Source organism: Leptonychotes weddellii, chromosome 3 (genome assembly GCF_054177405.1).
Source record: "Leptonychotes weddellii isolate Sample4059 chromosome 3, ASM5417740v2, whole genome shotgun sequence".
NCBI classification, from domain to species: domain Eukaryota; kingdom Metazoa; phylum Chordata; class Mammalia; order Carnivora; family Phocidae; genus Leptonychotes; species Leptonychotes weddellii.
The window spans coordinates 70,935,923-70,953,295 of record NC_138371.1 but is presented as its reverse complement, the minus strand read 5'-3'; the positions used below and the strand labels follow the sequence as shown (position 1 = coordinate 70,953,295).

General features: G+C 39.7%; 1 protein-coding gene across 8 annotated transcripts in view; it reads left to right on the top strand.

Moving 5' to 3' along the window:
• FMNL2 (formin like 2) overlaps positions 1 to 17,373 on the top strand; it is a 307,029-nt gene that overhangs the window by 165,438 nt on the left and 124,218 nt on the right. For all 8 annotated transcript variants that reach the window (XM_081814428.1, XM_081814431.1, XM_081814429.1 and 5 more), the window contains one exon: positions 10,296 to 10,379. In XM_081814428.1, the coding sequence (XP_081670554.1) occupies positions 10,296 to 10,379 (84 nt within the window). The remainder of the gene's footprint in view (positions 1 to 10,295; positions 10,380 to 17,373) is intronic.

Sequence of the window (17,373 nt, the reverse complement as noted above, 5' to 3'; positions counted from 1 at the left end):
AGGCGCCCCTGTCACCTATTTTTTTGTTGTTGTTTCTATGAGTTAGCCTTTTCTAAATATTTCATATTGGTAGAATCAGATAATATTTACCCTTTAGTGACTGACTTCTTTCACCCAAACATTTTCAGGGTTCACCCATGTTGTAGTATGAATCAGAGATTCATTCTTTTTTATGGATGAATAATATTCTGTTGTATGTATATAACAAATTTTGTTTATCCATTCACATTTCAGTGGACACTTGGGTTGTTTCTGCTTTTGGCTGTTATGAATGATGCTGTCATAAATACTGGTGTACAGGTATCTGGTGATTCTGTTTTTGATTCTTTTGTATACATAACTTGCGGGATCAGCTGCTAATTCTGTGTTTAAATTTTTCGAGAGTTACCACAGTGTTTTCCACAGTGGCTGTATTTTATATTTCCAAGAGCAATGTACAAGGATTCCAGTTTCTCTACATCATCAACAACAAATATTTTCCATTTTTAAAATTCTTCTGCTTGAAAGGCTCTTGTGATTACATTGGTTGATCTAGGGTGGTGCAGGATAATCTTGCAATCTCAACGTTGTTAACCCAGTCACATTTGCAGATAACATCTTAATACATAAGGAAACATTCACAGGTTCTTGGGATTAGCATGAGGACATCTTTGGGAGCCATTATCCTGTCTGTGAACATGAGTCTGCCCTAGAAGTCACAGCTATTTACACATGAGGAACTGTGTATTTCAGGCTGTAATTTTTGGTCTCGGTTGTGGCAGAAAGCATAATTTTTCACCTGTTGTCTCAGAAGATGTGATGTTAGTTGAGCATAAACTTGAATTATTTTCTGACTTTGATGTAAGGGCTTACCATGAATATGGAACCAGGTTCAGTAGTCTTTTTCAGAGCAATTGGGAAGGGGAGAGGGAGACAAACAATGACCCTAATGATCTAAAAAGGGAAGTTAAGGCATGTTGCTGGGGATGTGTTGGGAGAGAATGAAGCCAGGGCTTCAGGGGAATTGGGCAAGGTGAAAAAATAGGCTTGTTTCAGGTCAGCAGGTGATAGAGATCATATTTTTAGGGCTTGATTGTGTTGGAATCTGGCTATCGAATGTGTTATAATTAGAGTTTGATATTTCCAATTCTCAAAATGTTTTTACTCTAAACAATCCTGTGTCATGGAAAGTTGATATTTATCAGTGGAATAAGAACCCTTTCTCTGGAGTTTGATTCATTTTGGTCTGTGCCAGCAAGCCCAGCCCTTGAACACATTTGCCTTTACGTTGTCAAGTGGCTGCCCACGAAATAGTTTTTTAGCATCTTAAGTGTTTCGTAACTCCCCCATCCCAGTACACAAGCGTGTGCAGGTAGACAAAGCTCTTGGCACACTAGTTGGCGTACAATTGATAAAGAATCATTTGAATTCGAGAATATGTCCAGGAATCAGGCATCAGGCTTCTAATGACAATCAGATAGGATATTTGAAAGAAGTTGAGTATTTCTTTCCATTATTCCCTTCAGGTTTGAGTATGACTAGAATCTGTATTTCAGGAGTTGGCATGATGGCCTGAGGAGGGATGTGCGATTTTTGTCATCTATTGGGTGTAGAATCACTTAAACCTAGTGATCTGGGGAGTAGTAGATAGATGGGCTACAGGTAAACTTGGCCTGGACTGCTATAGTTACGCCCTTCTATTCTGTAGATAAGATGGGTTCTCCGACCTTGCCTTACCCATATTGACGATAATGGCCCTAGAATTTAAATATAAAATACACACACACACAGAGTCAACACTTGGTTATTGCCATTTGCAAAGGGCAGTGAAAGTGTGACTCATTTAAAGGAGTAGATAATTTACATGAGAATTTGGGAAGTTTTTTGTTTTAATTGGTGTTTACTGGTAAAGACAGGTAATCTTCTAGAGATTCATAATTTCACAAATAAAATGAGTTGTTCTATGATTACAAACCCCAAGTCAAGGAGGAGTGATGCAGACAATGGCTAGTGCTGGTACTTACTATGATATGAGAAAACCTGTACAGTCGGGAAACAATGGAAGCTCACTAAAGTAGAAGAGCCTAATAGACCTTCAAGCATTATTAATTCCAGTATTGCAATTGTATTCCTTACAATGTTGATGATAATAACAGTATCTAACATGTATTAAATCATGACTGTGTGCAGAATTTTCTGCTAAATACATGCATTATCTGATGTGCTTTTCTCAAAAACACATGTACGTCTGTTCACTGATATTCTCTCTCTCTCTCTCACTCACTCACTCACTCACCCCATAGATATAAGTGGGCTTCCTTTCATGATAATGGAAAAAGAGTAATAGTCACCTTGGCCTGGATTCTTGGTTCTAGTACTGGTAATAACTACTTATGATGATGAATGTGGACCTTGCCTTCAGTTTTTTTGAGTCTGTTTGGTCACCTATAAAAGACAGAATAGGACTAAAATCTCACCAGCTTCTCTTCTGGCTCTGTGCTTTTTGATTATAAAATGTTGTGCAAGAGTCATTTGTATTTAGTTCAATCCTTATATCTTCCAAGAAAACAGGTGTAACTAAAATTGTGAATGGGAGGTTAGAGGTAGGTCTAATTGTCACGGTTCCCCAGAAAGGACAGCTTTCCAGTCAGATTTCGTTTTGAAGATGTAACTAGAACAGGGAGCAGGCTGATTTCTCCTGTTGTAGGCTTTACTGGCTACAGCGAATGATATTAATACTCTCAGTGATTAAATAAAAATAAAGTGGCAGTGAAAGATGTCTGACTGAGGATTCGTTGTGGAGCCTGTTTGGCTGACTGCCTGAGTCCCGTGCCAGAAAACAAGCTGAATATATTTTAGCAGCATCCTCTGGGCTAGGAGGGTATTGAAACTCAGGCTGTCAGGTAGTTGCTTGGAACTAGAAGGAAATGGTTTGGAGGTCAGTTGAGCAGAAGGGTGGGCCATGGATTGAATTTGCAGCCACCCTCTGCCACCCTAAGATGTCGGAATTTTAAAGTAAACCCATGGGAGAATGGGTACCTTACTTAGTATCAGGTGATGAACAGAGGAGAAGCCCTTTATCCTGTGCCATTTGAGGACCCCAAAGGCTGGCTTTTCCTAGGTATTTCTTTGGCTGAGGAATTCCCACTGCCTGTCAAGTAAATTCGAAATTCTGTGGTCTGGTGTCCAGGATCTGGCTCTTCTAACTTGGTCTCATACTACCCGCTCCTTACCCCCTGGTTTATTCTATAGAGTGCACAGTCCTCTGCCTTTTCCTTCATTTGTACTTACCTCTGTTCACACTTTCCCTTCACCTAAAGTAATGAGAATAAGCTCTAACATATCTAGTGTCTTCCATGTACTTACTTTGTGCCATGTACATTATCCAATTTAATTTTTCTCAGACTCTGTGAAGCAGGTATCATTATTACCATCCTCACCCTTCTCATCATGATCACCACTATCCTTTCCATTTTACAAGTGAGGAAACTGAGGCCTTAGTCTAAGTAATTTACCCAAGATTATAGTATTGATGAGTAGTACAGTTAGGATCGCAACCCGGGTGGCCCATCTCCAAAGCCCAAATATTAAAAACCATATGATGCTGTTAAATGCCATTCTTTACTGCCCTCCTCACACATCCAAGCCCAGTCCATAGCAGTTCCTTTAACAAAACAACAAAAAGTAATGGTTCTTCTCTGAGGTTTGATGATATTATGTAGCCAGTTCTGTTTTGTATTGGTGTACTCCTCTTCTTTTTTTTTTTTTTTTAAGATTTTATTTATTTTTTAGAGAGCGAGCGAGAGAGAAACAGCATGAGAGGGGAGAGGGTCAGAGGGAGAAGCAGGCTCCCCGCTGAGCCGGGAGCCCGATGCGGGACTCGATCCCAGGACCCCGGGATCATGACCTGAGCCGAAGGCAGACGTTTAACCATCTGAGCCACCCAGGCGCCCTGGTGTACTCCTCTTCTTGCCTAGTGCTTCATTGAAGTCTGAGTTTACCTCCTATTTGTATCTCCTTCATTTGGTTTTTATTGGAGCTTATTAAGCGTAAGAGTACCTGGCTATCTATAGATATGATTCAGTAACTTGTTTTTTTTTATGGGGGGGGGGTGGTTCAAGTTCATATTTATAAAGATATTGAAGACTTGTGTTAAAAATACCAGTAGTTTGTCTGAAAAATATTAATACCTTAAATAATACCATGGATTTTCCTCTTAACCTTGCATGCTAACAATCAGGTCTCTGGTTATTCAAGTAGAATTCTTGGATTGCTTCGCTCAAACAGGTCATGTTGTAGAAACACTATCGCTTAAGTGTCAAGGGGAAGAGGTTGATCATACAGACTACTCTTGAGTCCTGGCTTTGTCACCTATCTCATGCAGGGAAGTCACTTAACCTCCTTGTCCTTCAGTTTTCTTCTCTGTTAAATGGAGAAGATAATACCTACTTGTCAGGATTATAAAGCAGATTAAATTGGGTAATGCATGCAGAGAGCCTAAGTGCCTGAGACATATCAGACCATCAGTAAATGGTACATCTTGTTGTTTTTGACCCTTCACTTTGATTCTGACCTTCCATTTTAAATTACATTTACTGGCTTCTTCAATTCTGGACTCTGTTCATTTTCATTTGCTTTTTGATTCAAGTTGTGTGGCCCATGATGACCAATAATAAATGGCAGAGTCAGGGTTGGAATCCAGCTAGTCCAACTCCAGAGCCCAACTCATATATCCCTGCCCCATACTGCCTCATTCAATTCCAGTCCGCCCTGTTCTGCCCAATCATCTATTGTAATCCATCCCATTTCCTTTTTGTAGCAAAAGGTAATGACTCTGGGGAGGGGGAAATGAGGAGTTGTTGTTTGGGTATTGAGTTTCAGTATTGTAAGATGAGAGTTTTAGAGGTCAACACTAAATATAGTTAACATTCCTGAACTGTGCATTTAAACATGTGGCTGGAAGGGCAAATTTTATTGTGTGTGTGTGTGTTTACTGCAAATTAAAAAAAGTAATGGCTCCTTCTTTTTGAGTTCCCATGAAACTTCTGTGCCTTTATCAGTTAAGAACTCTAGAAGATTGTCTGAGCTGTTTCTCTTGTGACATGCTTTTCCTTGCTTCCATAAGTGACCCTGCTTGTGAAGTCCATGTCTTTTCTTTTTTTCTATGTAGGTGGTTATGAAATAAAAGAGTTCCTGTTGTTGAATCTGGTGACTTAATACTTGGAAGTTTTAATTTAGAGATTATGAGAACAAAGATGTATTATGGTTACATAAGGTGTATTTAATAGAGCTCACTTTCACTACTGTGCGTCTGCATATCACTGTGGGTTTCTCAACATGAGGCTCAAGGATATCCTGCAATTTTCATTGCTCCTGTGAACCTAGGCTAAGAGCTGATGTCAGAAAGTTGTATTCCTAGGACATGGGTTTTATTTGGTTCCTTCATTCTGCTCTGTGTTGGTATAATATTCTGTCAGTATAACTTCAGATGTATAGACCATCATTGATTCTTTTTAACCATAATTAATATCTCCAGAAACTTGGATATTCCATTATTTACCTCTGATTTTTCAAAAAGCTTTAAGGTGCAAAGCCCATTTAAAAACAATATAAAATAGTAGAGTTAAGCAGAAAACCAGAATATAGACCATAAATGTAACTACAACTTGGGGTAGATTAATTGTTATAGTTGATACTGATCTGAATTTACTGGCAGTAAGAACAAAACAAAATGAAGTTCTGGTTCCGAGTTTTATTATGTGTGGCAGAAGAATGCCTAAGACATCGTTTTTGTTTTTAGGGAATTGTTGCTAGCGTTGACCTTGAAGATTTTTTTCCTCATGAATTCTTGTTTGGAAGATAATTACTAATGATTAATAGACATTATCACTGGGGTTTTATAATAAACAAAAGCACTTGTTAGTGTATAGACTTTGTTAATAGCTGAAGCCTAAACCCTGAATCAATGAAGATATTTTCAGACTGAATAATATTACTGAATTAGTTTGCTTATCTTTTATTCAGCAACCTGCATAGTGTTAACTATTTGCCATATACTGTGCTAGACATTGGGTTTAATGGAAGAAATTGTCCTTGAAGTACTTAGTCCAGTGGGGAATTTAGGTGGGCAAACAGGTTTACTGTGCAAGTTGCTATAATGGAGACAAGTATATCATTCCACTGGAGCCCGAGAGGGTATGTCTTCTAGAAATAGTTGGAGGGTACGCTTAACGACTGAGCCACCCAGGCGCCCCTGGAGGAGGGTTCTTATGATACATGATATTTGAGCTGATTCTTAAGTTTGCCTGGTTGAAAGGAAGGAAAGAAACAAGAATGCTCTTGGATGCTCTAATTTATTTTAGGTAGGAACTTGTATAGTCTAGAAATAAATCACTAACATCCACTAAACTTTTCAACTCAAATATCCTATGTCTTCAGTGGATGTTTGGCATGCACTTGAGTGCAGGAACTTCATGATTAAATTCTATTCCTATAGTGCAAATATTCTGGCCCATGGTCAAAGTCCAGTAAATACTGGATGGATTGATGGATGAAAAGAAGGAGAGGAGAGCTTTATGTCACAGATACCACAAAGAACGGATGAGGTAGAGTTGTCACTGTGTGAGAAAGACTTGGAGGTTGATTTACATTTCAGTCCAGTAGAAGAGCAGTCCATTTTTATAGGCAGCAATGGGACTTGGAGATAGAGCCAGTGTTTTCCTCAGAAAATAGCTTGGACTCTTAATGAATTACCTGCAGAGACCTTTAGCTAGGACTCCAGAGTCCTGCCCTATGTAATAAAAAAGGAATGAGTTCATTCTAAAAAAAGTTTTAAGGGCAGTTATTATGAGTTAATCACAACATCCCTGGACTCTAGCTAGCCTCTGTGGAGTGTCTGCTTTTAAATAGAGTCCCTGTAGAATTATTAAGATGTGCAGTGTATGCCTGGGCAGCTCTGAGGCTTGACCTGTGGAAAGGGTTATTGCAGATGCATGGCGAATGATTACCAAGTGCAGTATTAGTTTTGACGTGTTGACGCTGAGTATCTTCTTCAGACTGTAACTAGTCAGCAAGCTCAAAAACACTTCTTAAGACTCTTCGTATTCAGAAGGATGCAGACCTTTTTCTCGGCCTACTTCGCTGTTCTTCAGGATGTCTCAGAGCTATCTCGGACCTGAAAAGAGTTCACTTGGAAACCTTATTCTTCACCACCTCCTCCAGATCTTTCATTAAATGGATAACCATTTATCTAGTGACTCAGGGTAGAAGCATAGAAACATTCGTCTGTGATGTCATCCCTCAGTCCTTAAATCTAACCTGACAGTTTCCGTTAGTATTTTTGACATCTATCCACCTTACTTCATTTGATGTGCCGTTGGCCTTGTCCAAGCCACCATCATTCATTTGAACCATTGGCCTCGCTGCTTCCACTTTGGCTGTTTCTAATCAGATCTCCACGTATACCCAGGGTAGTTTTTGTGAAATGTAACTTGATTTTGTCATCTCATGCTGACAAAGCCTTCAATGGCTTGCTGTTGTGCAGTAGGGAAAATAAAAGGTATTTACCCTGGCCTACATGGCTGGGCATGATATAACCTTAACTTAGCTCTCCAGCTTTATCTTTCCCTCATTCCCTCTCTTTTACTTTCTCTCTGCCCACAATAACTGTCTTTCGGCTTTTTGCTGTGCCAAGCTCTTTCCTGACTTAGCATCTTTTTGCTGTTTCCTTTCCTCAGTACGCCGTTGTCCGCTCTTGACCTGGCTCAGTCCTTCTCATTGGTGTTCTTCTTAATTGTTAATTTTTCCTAAAGGGTCTTTCTAGATTGTCCATTCTAAAGTTGCCTTCTGATAATCTCTATCAAGACTTATAAGAGTTGAAGATGAGTTCTTTTCATTTGTATCTGCCCCACCTTGATATGATGCTGGGTTGGAACCATAGCTCTTTGGTTCCCCACTGTGCTGTATAGAACAGAGCTTGTGCAAGGCTGGTGCTTCACAAACATTTGTGGAATGAAAGACCACTTCTTAAAAATAAAATTTGGTCTAGATGGAAAGGCAATAATAGGGCCAGCATCTACCTCCTGTAGCAGTGTTTGCAAACTGATTCCACATGAGTGTCTAGTAGATACTCACAAAAAGTTAGTTACTGTCATTTTGCCTTGCTAAAAAAAAAAAAAAATGGCATTTTTAGTGTCTGTTTTGGGGAGCCTAACAGACTAAGTTTAGATTGTGTTCTCCTGGAAAGCTGTCGAACTTTGAGCCAGTTAACCAGGGTCTCCCAGGTCTCCTTTCCCATATATAAATCGAGGAAAATTACATCTCATGAGCTTGTTACAAAGATTTACATGAGATTATGTGAAGTGCTTCATACAGTGCTTGACACCTTGGAAGAGTTCAGGCATTCTTTTTTCTTATCCCCTTTATATCTCAAGAAATTAATAAGGACTCAGAAAAACTCATTTAACTTACCTCATAATCTCACTGTTTTTATTTAATGCATAATCACACCCAAGAGCATTAACATGGAGGTCAAAATCAGTTTAGGGGGAAATAATCCATCTCTAGGGTACAAATAAGCAATGATGGACTGGTTATTTAACGGTCAACAACATTGGTTTCCCTCAGAAAGAGACGTGGAATTCTCCTTTGCCTTATCCCAGGGGTGGTGGTTTAACATTGTAAAATTGTAATTACAGATAAATGCAAGTAGTTATTTTTCTTTCTAGTTCAAGAAAATATTCTGTGGATATAAGTGGTATGAAAACATTTCCCCCATTTTAGATATTTCTGGGGAGAAGCCTTGGCAATATCATTGAAAACTCTGGACTCCAAAGCTCTTCTGCTTATATTATCAGCTTTGGGGGCAATTAAGAATTTTAATATTCTGAAGGCAGGTTGTTAGATTCAAATGGTTTGGGTTCAAATTTGTAGGTGGTCTGTGACTACCACATCCTCAGGCATACTACTCTGGATGCTAAATTGAGTTTAAAGGAAAATGCTTGAGTTACAGCTATCAAAATTATCAAAGGTTAGCTCTCTGCCATTAAGTTAGAATAGCTCACCCATTCTGGCCTCTATTAAATTTATTTCACTGCATGATAAGAGACAGTAACTGGCAAGTTGGATTGCTTCTCTGTAGGTTGTCTCTTTCAGAGAGCTAGGGGCTCTAGCATTAAAATTTGAAGACCTTTGGATTTGTCTACCGAAATATCGACCCAGGCAAGGATCTGTATTGTGTATTTAGGGATAGCTATGATTTAGAGCATTGATACGAGGTGATAGAGCAATTAATAGACATTGACTCCTTAGCTCAGTTTAGAGCATGGAAACTTTAGGGAGGCCAAGGGAACGGACATGAATTCCTTCTGGGACTCTCTCACTCTGCCCTGTTCTGTGGCCAAAGATCTCACCTCAGACCAAAGCCAAGTATCTTGAAGAAGTATATATAATTCTTCATTTGGGACATGGGACTAAAAACATGTGAATGTACCTGGGCGCAAATCCACAACCAATACTACGGAAGGTGTGCTGTGTTGACAGAGGGAGGTTTATATGAGTTCTGATGTCTAGATGTCTCCTTGAGCTCATGGTCCATTTCTCCCTGCAAACCACCATCATAAACAATATAGCTAAATGGAGAATTACGGTTGCTAATGTTAACATATTTCCCAAAGGAGTGGTTTTCATCTCACAGAGGTGACAAAAACCACTTGCACTTTTTTCATTTTTTTAAAAATTTAAAAATTTTTAATTTTGCAAGGTGCTTTTTCCCCCCTTTTGTTTTATTATGTTAATCACCATACATTACTTAATTAGTTTTTGATGTAGGGTTCTATGATTCATTGTTTGTATATAACACCCAGTGCTCTTTTACTTAAAATTACTTATCAAAGTAAACATTGATGTTGTCTATCAAAGGTTCTGGTCATTGAGTTTTCGTTTGGTGTTTTCTGTGTCTGGTGGGGCAGTAATGCTTTAAAAAGAAATTGGGGTTATATGCTTTCAACTACTGAGTAGAATGGGAACCTGCTCTTAAATGAAGAAATAATGCATTACCTTTGGTGAAATGCAAGTCTGATAGTTCAAAGCAGACCACCTCAGATGTCCCAGCATAAGACTTCAGAGCTTCTCTAGTCCTGTTAAACTGATGTAATGTTTAAATGACTTCTCTAGGGCATTTCGGTTTAATTAGATGCCAGGAATTGCAAAGAAGTCTAAAAGAACCACTGTAGTATTCTTTGGTCTGCCTGTGAGTTAACTCCCCATTAGCAGCCTGTTGTGGAATGTGACATATGTCTTTCCTTTTCTTTTTACAGAATGCTATGAACCTACCCCCGGACAAAGCCAGGTTACTGCGGCAATATGATAATGAGAAAAAGTGGGAACTGATTTGCGATCAGGTAAGACACAGTGATGCTTTCATCAAAAAATAATGAAAGAAGAGAATCAGATTTCCTCCCTAAATAATAGTAGACTTTTTCCAGGATACCTGTGCATGGATTTCTGTTTTGGGCCTTCCTGTTTCTTAGTACAAAAGGTAAAGCTAGAAAGTGACTTCTTTTATTTGTGCATTATTTTAATTCTCTCCTTTATTTTTAAGCATTTAGTTATTAGATTTTCTGGGAAATCTGGTCAGGTGGGCAAACCAAATTCAGATCTGTTTTGTTTTTGTTTTGTTTTTTTGTTTTGTTTTGAGACAGCGTGAGTTTGTGGGGGGAGGGAAGGGTAGAGGGAGGAGAGGGGGGAGAGAAAGAATCCTAAGCAGGTTCCATGCCTGGTGTGGAGCCTGACGTGGGGCTCGATCCCATGACTCTGAGATCATGACCTGAGCTGTAATCAAGAGTCGGACGCTTAGCCAACTGAGCCACCCAGGCGCCCGTTTTTCTGTTTTATATAGCAGTTTATGCTGCTTGAATAATGCAGGTCCTCTAGTTTAATTGGCTTTCCTATTCATGTATATTGTTGTATATTCATTCAAGAAGGTGGATTGTTTATAAAGAAACATCACTTGGGCTGATAAATTATTTCAGATTTTAGCAATTCTTCAGGTGTTTTCATTTTATCATTAACTCATAACTCAGATTCTTCAGAGAGATATAAAATAAAAGTGAAATTCCACATTTTGTTTCTGTCTGCTCTTCTAATTCTTTACCTTAGAGGTCCACTGGTAAGACTTTGAAGTATTTCCTTTCAGCTTTTGAAATGTTTTTGTCTTAAAAGTTTTGTCTTAGAAACCCAAAATATGTGGATGTACACACCCTCTGTTCTGTGTCTTGGTACATTCATCATTTCTACCCTATTCTTTCAAATGGTATGGAGTATTCCATTGTATTGATAGTAATTTCTTTGGCACTTTGTTGCAGGTTGGTGTGGGCTAGTTGCTGTATTCCTAGGGTCAGTCTGTGGCTACCAGGCTCTGTATGTTAGCTTTTTATGTTGGGCCATGAGCTTCAGGGTGCCTGTGTCTCCCCCACCTCCCACCACTCTGAACATTTCTGGTGAGTGTTCTAATTCCTCCTAAGACAGCTCCCACAGGTTTTTCCTGTGGGGACAGCATGTATCAGAGAAGCAGAGGGGTTTTTTATTGCCCACAGGTAGAGCTATTACCCTAAGAAATTCATGCCTGCAGTTGACACGGAGCTTCTAAAGCGTTCATTGTGTGTGGTTTCTCCTTAGCTCCTGAACTCAAACAGTAATGAAATGATGGTAAAAATCCTCCCCTCTTTCTCATGCTATATTTGAGTATCAGGAGTAGATAGAAACTGAAGAGGAAGCTTATTGCTTATGTGACCATGATGCAAAAGCGTAAAAATCTTGCTGACACCTAGACTCTCCTTCCTTGAGAGTTAATTTTTCATGAGTGTTGTCTAAACCTATTACTGTGAGGAAAATGATTTTACAATGATGATGAACAGAGATGATAGGGATAGTTAATATAAAGGAAAGGTAATCGCACAAATGAGGGAGGTCCAACGGGTGTGAAAATTCTAGTATGACAGGTTATGACAGTAACACAGACGAAAGCAGCTTCAGTAGCCATTTTGTTAGCCCTGTGAGGAAGAGCTGAACCTCCCTCAGACCTGTGGGATTTATAGGCCATCAGGCTGCTCTGCTCCTTTCTAGCTTTATTGAATTGTTAATTTAAAAAAAAAAAATTTTTTAAGATTTGATTTATTTGAGAGCGATTGAGTGAGCGAGAGCACGAGTGGGGTGAAGGGTAGAGGGGGGAGCGGACTCCGCGATGAGCAGGGAGCCCGATGCAGGACTCGATCCCAGGACCCTGGGATCATGACCTGAGCCGAAGGCAGACGCTTAACCGACTGAGCCCCCCAGGTGCCCCGAGTTAATTTTTGCCTCTCTAGTAGCCAGAGAAGGCAGATTGCTGCTGATGGAGGATTTCTACCAGCTGGACTCTTCCCTCAGCCCAACAGGGGCTTCATAGGGTTGATGGTGGGTCTAGAGGATCTTGGGGCTGGGAGGGGAGCAAATTAGCTAATTATGTTCCTCATTTTCAGATCCCGAGTTCAGCTTATTATTGCCCTTAAATGTTAATGTGCCACGACATGGAGAATTTAGCCACTGTATCTATTCCTTTCGGGGCGTTACTTTAACACATGCCGAAAGCTCCAGGCTGGAGTGCCCTCAGTTCAGAGATGTTCTGGGTGATTTGTTAATAAGAGTGACAAATAATTATTATTGCCAGTGGCCAGCATTTACTAAGTAGATTTTTCTTTTTTTCTAAAAGATTTTATTTATTTATTCATGAGAGACAGGGGGAGAGAGAGACAGGCAGAGGCAGAGGGAGAAGCAGGCTCCCTGCTCAGAGCCGGATGTGGGACTCCATCCCAGGACTCCGGGATCATGACCTGAGCCGAAAGCAGACGCTTAACCGTCTGAGCCACCCAGGCGCCCACTAAGTAGATTTTTCTTAATAAGAGCTTTGTGTTGAATTTTTAAAGCAGTCCTTTGTGTTTGTAGCCCCATTGGACAGATGGAGAAAGTCATTGCTGAAGGTGACAGAGCTGTGACAGAGTTGTCCACTGGTCAGGTGGCCTACATAGTCTGATGGTGGAAAACATGCACATGCCGGGGGCTGTCTGCTTACGCACTGCTCTCTGCTCTCTTCCTCACACAGTGCTCAAGTGTGTTAATGAGTGACCAGAAATAAGGAGAAAATACAGTCTGTCTCTCTTTCTCTGGCTTGTGATTGGATAGGCTTTCCTGAGAGGGAGAGGAGGCCGGGAGCTATAATGTAGGCATGGAGCCCCACCTGCCCGCATTCTCACTATGGTGACCTGCCATGTTTGATGAGTCAGTGGTCAGTTCGAGAACTGTAGCCAGCATATGTCGCATATGGGAGACCCATTGGTGTTTCACACACATAAATACCATTTCTCATCTGTGTGTATTTGTGAGGGGAAAGGTAAAAAAAAAAAAAAAAACATGAGCTGAAAGCATTCATAGTGTACTATTCATACGGTAAGTGTAATGTATTGGTGCTTATTGATGGAATGTTTATCTTGTTATCTACGTGGACCTTGTCATATATTTGGTACCTAATCTCTATCTATCTATGGTACCTAACCTGATAGTTCCTCAAAGTATATTTGCTTTTAAAATTCTAATTATATGAAATATCCCAAACAGAAAAATCCATAAAGAAAGTAGATTAGTGGTTGCTGTGAACTGGGGGGGGGGAGGAGTGACTGCTAATGAGTGTGCATGGTGTTTGGTTTGGCTTTGTTTTGGTGTGATGGAAATTACACCAAAGAACTTAGTGGTAGGAATTAGAGAGTGGTGATGGTTGCATAGCCTTGTGAATAGAATAAAATTGTATACCTCTTTCAGAGTGTGAATTTCATGGCATAGGAATTATATCCCCAAAATTGCTTTTGCAACAACCAGAGATAGGTTGAAAAGAGGGGAGGAGAATTTAAGAGAGATAACAATGTTTGTGTGGATCTTTTTGGATTCCAATATGAACAAACTATAAAAATACTTTTTTTTAGGGCGCCTGGGTGGCTCAGTTGGTTAAGAGACTGCCTTCGGCTCAGGTCATGATCCTGGAGTCCCGGGATCGAGTCCCGCATCGGACTCCCTGCTCAGCGGGGAGTCTGCTTCTCCCTCTGATCCTCCCCCTCTCATGTGCTCTCTCTCATTCTCTCTCAAATAAATAAATAAAATCTTTAAAAAAAAATACTTTTTTTTTAGAAAATTGGAGAAATTCCTCCAAAGAAATTAGTGGATGGTTCTAAGAAATTATTGACTTGGTTAGGTTTGATTTTGGCATTGTAGTTGTATAAGAATCTGTCTTTTTAAAAAAATTTATTTTATTGTTATTTTTTTATGTTCAATTAGCCAAGACATAGTATCTTTATTTTTAAAGCAATGTGTACTGACATAGGGATAGAATATGACTGGACTATGGCTGTCTTCATCAAAAGAAAACAGAAAAAGGGATAGATAAAGGAGATGTGGAAAATCTTGATGATTGTTGAATCTTACCAGTGGGATAATGTTGGGGTCTATTATAGTATACTCTCAACTTTTGTGTATTTTTGAAAATTTACAATATAAAATTAAAAAATAAAATATTTGCTACATAATCTTCATTTTTTTCTTCAGCTGTAAAATGTAGTTAATATTAACTTTTTTTTAAAGGGGTATCTGGCCGGCTCAGTCAGTATCAGGGTCCTGAGTTCAAGCCCCACATTGGGTGTGGAGCCTACTTAAAAAAAAAAAAAAAAAGACACAACTAACATTTTAAAATTATTTTGAGGTTTGGAGGCAATACCATGTAAAGTTCATGGACTAACATTTGGCACGTAGTAGGAGCTTCATAAATGGTGTGGCTGCTTCTGCTGCTCCTTAAGGGCCCAGATATTAAATATTAATTTTTTATTTTTTATCTTTATTATTATGTTCAGTTAGCCCACAGAATGGGAGAAGGTATTTGCAAATGATATTACCGATAAAGGGCTGGTACCCAAGATCTATAAAGAACTTATCAAACTCAACACCCAAAAAACAATCCAGTCAAGAAATGGGCAGAAGACATGAACAGACACTTCTCCAAAGGAGACATACAGATGGCTACCAGATATGAAATATTGGTGCCATTACTTTATCATTAATTTGTCTTCAAAAGATTCAAGGAAATTTACTGTATTGAATCTGTCATCATATTTTACTTAAATACAGTTGATGGTTTGAATGCATGTTGTATGATGCTGTCAGGAAAAGCCATAGCTATAGATTTTCTTTCTTTCTTTCTTCCTTTTTTTTTTTAAAGATTTTATTTATTTGTGAGAGAGCATGAGAGCACAAATCGGGGAGAGGGGCAGAGGCAGAGGAAGAAGCAAACTCTCCACTGAGCAGGGATCCCGATGTGGGGCTTGGTGCCAGGACCCCGGGATCATGACCTGAGCCAAAGGTGGACGCTTAACCAACTGAACCACACAGGTGGCCCAAGCCATAGCTATTGATTTTCAATCCAGAAAATACCAAGGCAGGCCTTGTGTCTTATTTGTGAAGTCTTAAAACAATGACTGTGGTGGGTTGTCATTGATATCTGACAATAAGACACTCCCTGATCCTGATGCTTTGTGCCCAAATGCTATATGGAATCCAAATATTAATTTTATTTCTTATTAAGCAAATAGTGCAGATACATTATTATCATAAGATATATAGTATAGGCAGAGTGCTCAAGGTGCACAAAGTGAAATGGGACTATTACAGAAATTTAATTCCCAAGGAAGTATATGAGCAAGAATATTGGAGGACTTCTGGAGAGTTTATTTCAGGTTTTAGTTCCAGTGAAGAATTGTCGTGTGAATGATATGAATCACAGAACTGGTCATGTTTCTCCTTTTTTTTCCTTTGCTGCCAGACTGCTCAGAGCCACATCTGTGGTCTGCCCTTACCAAGTACACAGCACCTTAGGGGCACATGTTTTTTTTCCTGGCCTCATCCATGGCTTCGTCTCATGATTCCTGGCCACATTTTCCCTCCACACGGATTTCCTCACTTAAAAACAATCTTGTAAGAAGTCCTAAACTTTCACCAGTTATCTTTTGGAACAAGATGAATATAAAATAATACATTGGGATGACTGGTGAACAAACATTTTATTTGTGCTAATGACTTAACAGATTTTCTATATGCTGTTTTTATATTGAGCAAATTGTTGCATTGTGAACATGATGTCTTTCTCTAAAGACGTAAAGATGGAGGGTCCCAAATGATACTTCATCATGGTGTAGCCTAGGAAAGACAATTGAGTTGAATACAATTCATCAACCTTCTTATACTTTCATATGGTTAGTCTGTCACTTTGTTTTAGAAGTATTTAAATATGTCCCCCCGACTCGAGTGAGTTACTCTAGTAGTAACTGAGGGCCTGGGCCTTGCCTCATTTGTTTGTGTAGCCCCAATACCGAGCTTAGTACCTGAAACATAAGCAGTACTTATTGAAAGTCTGCTGAGTGAAAGAAAGAAGAGCTAAATGGTATGTTCGGGAGAAAGTGGAGATGGAAGAGGAGGCGGAAGAGAGAAGCAGCTCAGTGCAACCTGGAAGTAGAGGTTTGCTGTTTCTTTATTTTTAGATTTTTAAAATTTATGTATTTTGGAGAGAGCAAAAGAGCAGATGGAGAGAGAAACTCAAGCAGACTCTGCGCTGAGCGTGGAGCCCAACATGGGGCTTGATCTCACCACCCTGAGATCATAACCCTAGCCAAAACCAAGAGTGGGCCACTCAACCGACTGCGCCACCCAGATGCCCCATAGGTTTGCTGTTTCCTTATCCTTTGCACCTTCCTCTACTTGTTGGTGTAATTTGCTTGTGATAAGTGAAACTAAACATCACTGCTCAATCCTGGGAGCTCCTTTAAAGTGGGACGTGTGTCTGCTGTAGATTTGTAGGAGTCTATATGGGCATTTCTGCAATGAGGCTCTGTCCACACCTACCCATGGTCAACTGAAAGTCCGGTTCTTTGGCTAATTCTGGAGGCAAAGTAAACATTTACTAGGAGCTTAAATCCCAAAGGCTTTCTGTAGTAACAGCGTTCCGATGATGTCTCTTAGTCCTTTCGTAGGTCACTGCATATATAGAAAGTTGACCTGAGCTTCTAGTGCGTCTCAGTGGTTAAAGTAACGTAGGAGAACTGTCTAACTCTGGTCCAGGTGGGGCTACAGAAGCCAAAGGAGAGGCTTCCTTGTTGGATTTTGGGTAGTGTGAAGTGCATTCCAGGGAACTTGTTTATTGGAGTAAGTGGGCAGGGTTCCCATGAGGACTTCAATATGAGGACTCTGTGGGGACACTGAGGCAGGTTTTTAATAGAATGAGGTGACCATTTGAGAATAAAAGCTGGAAATGTTAGGTTGTTCTGACAA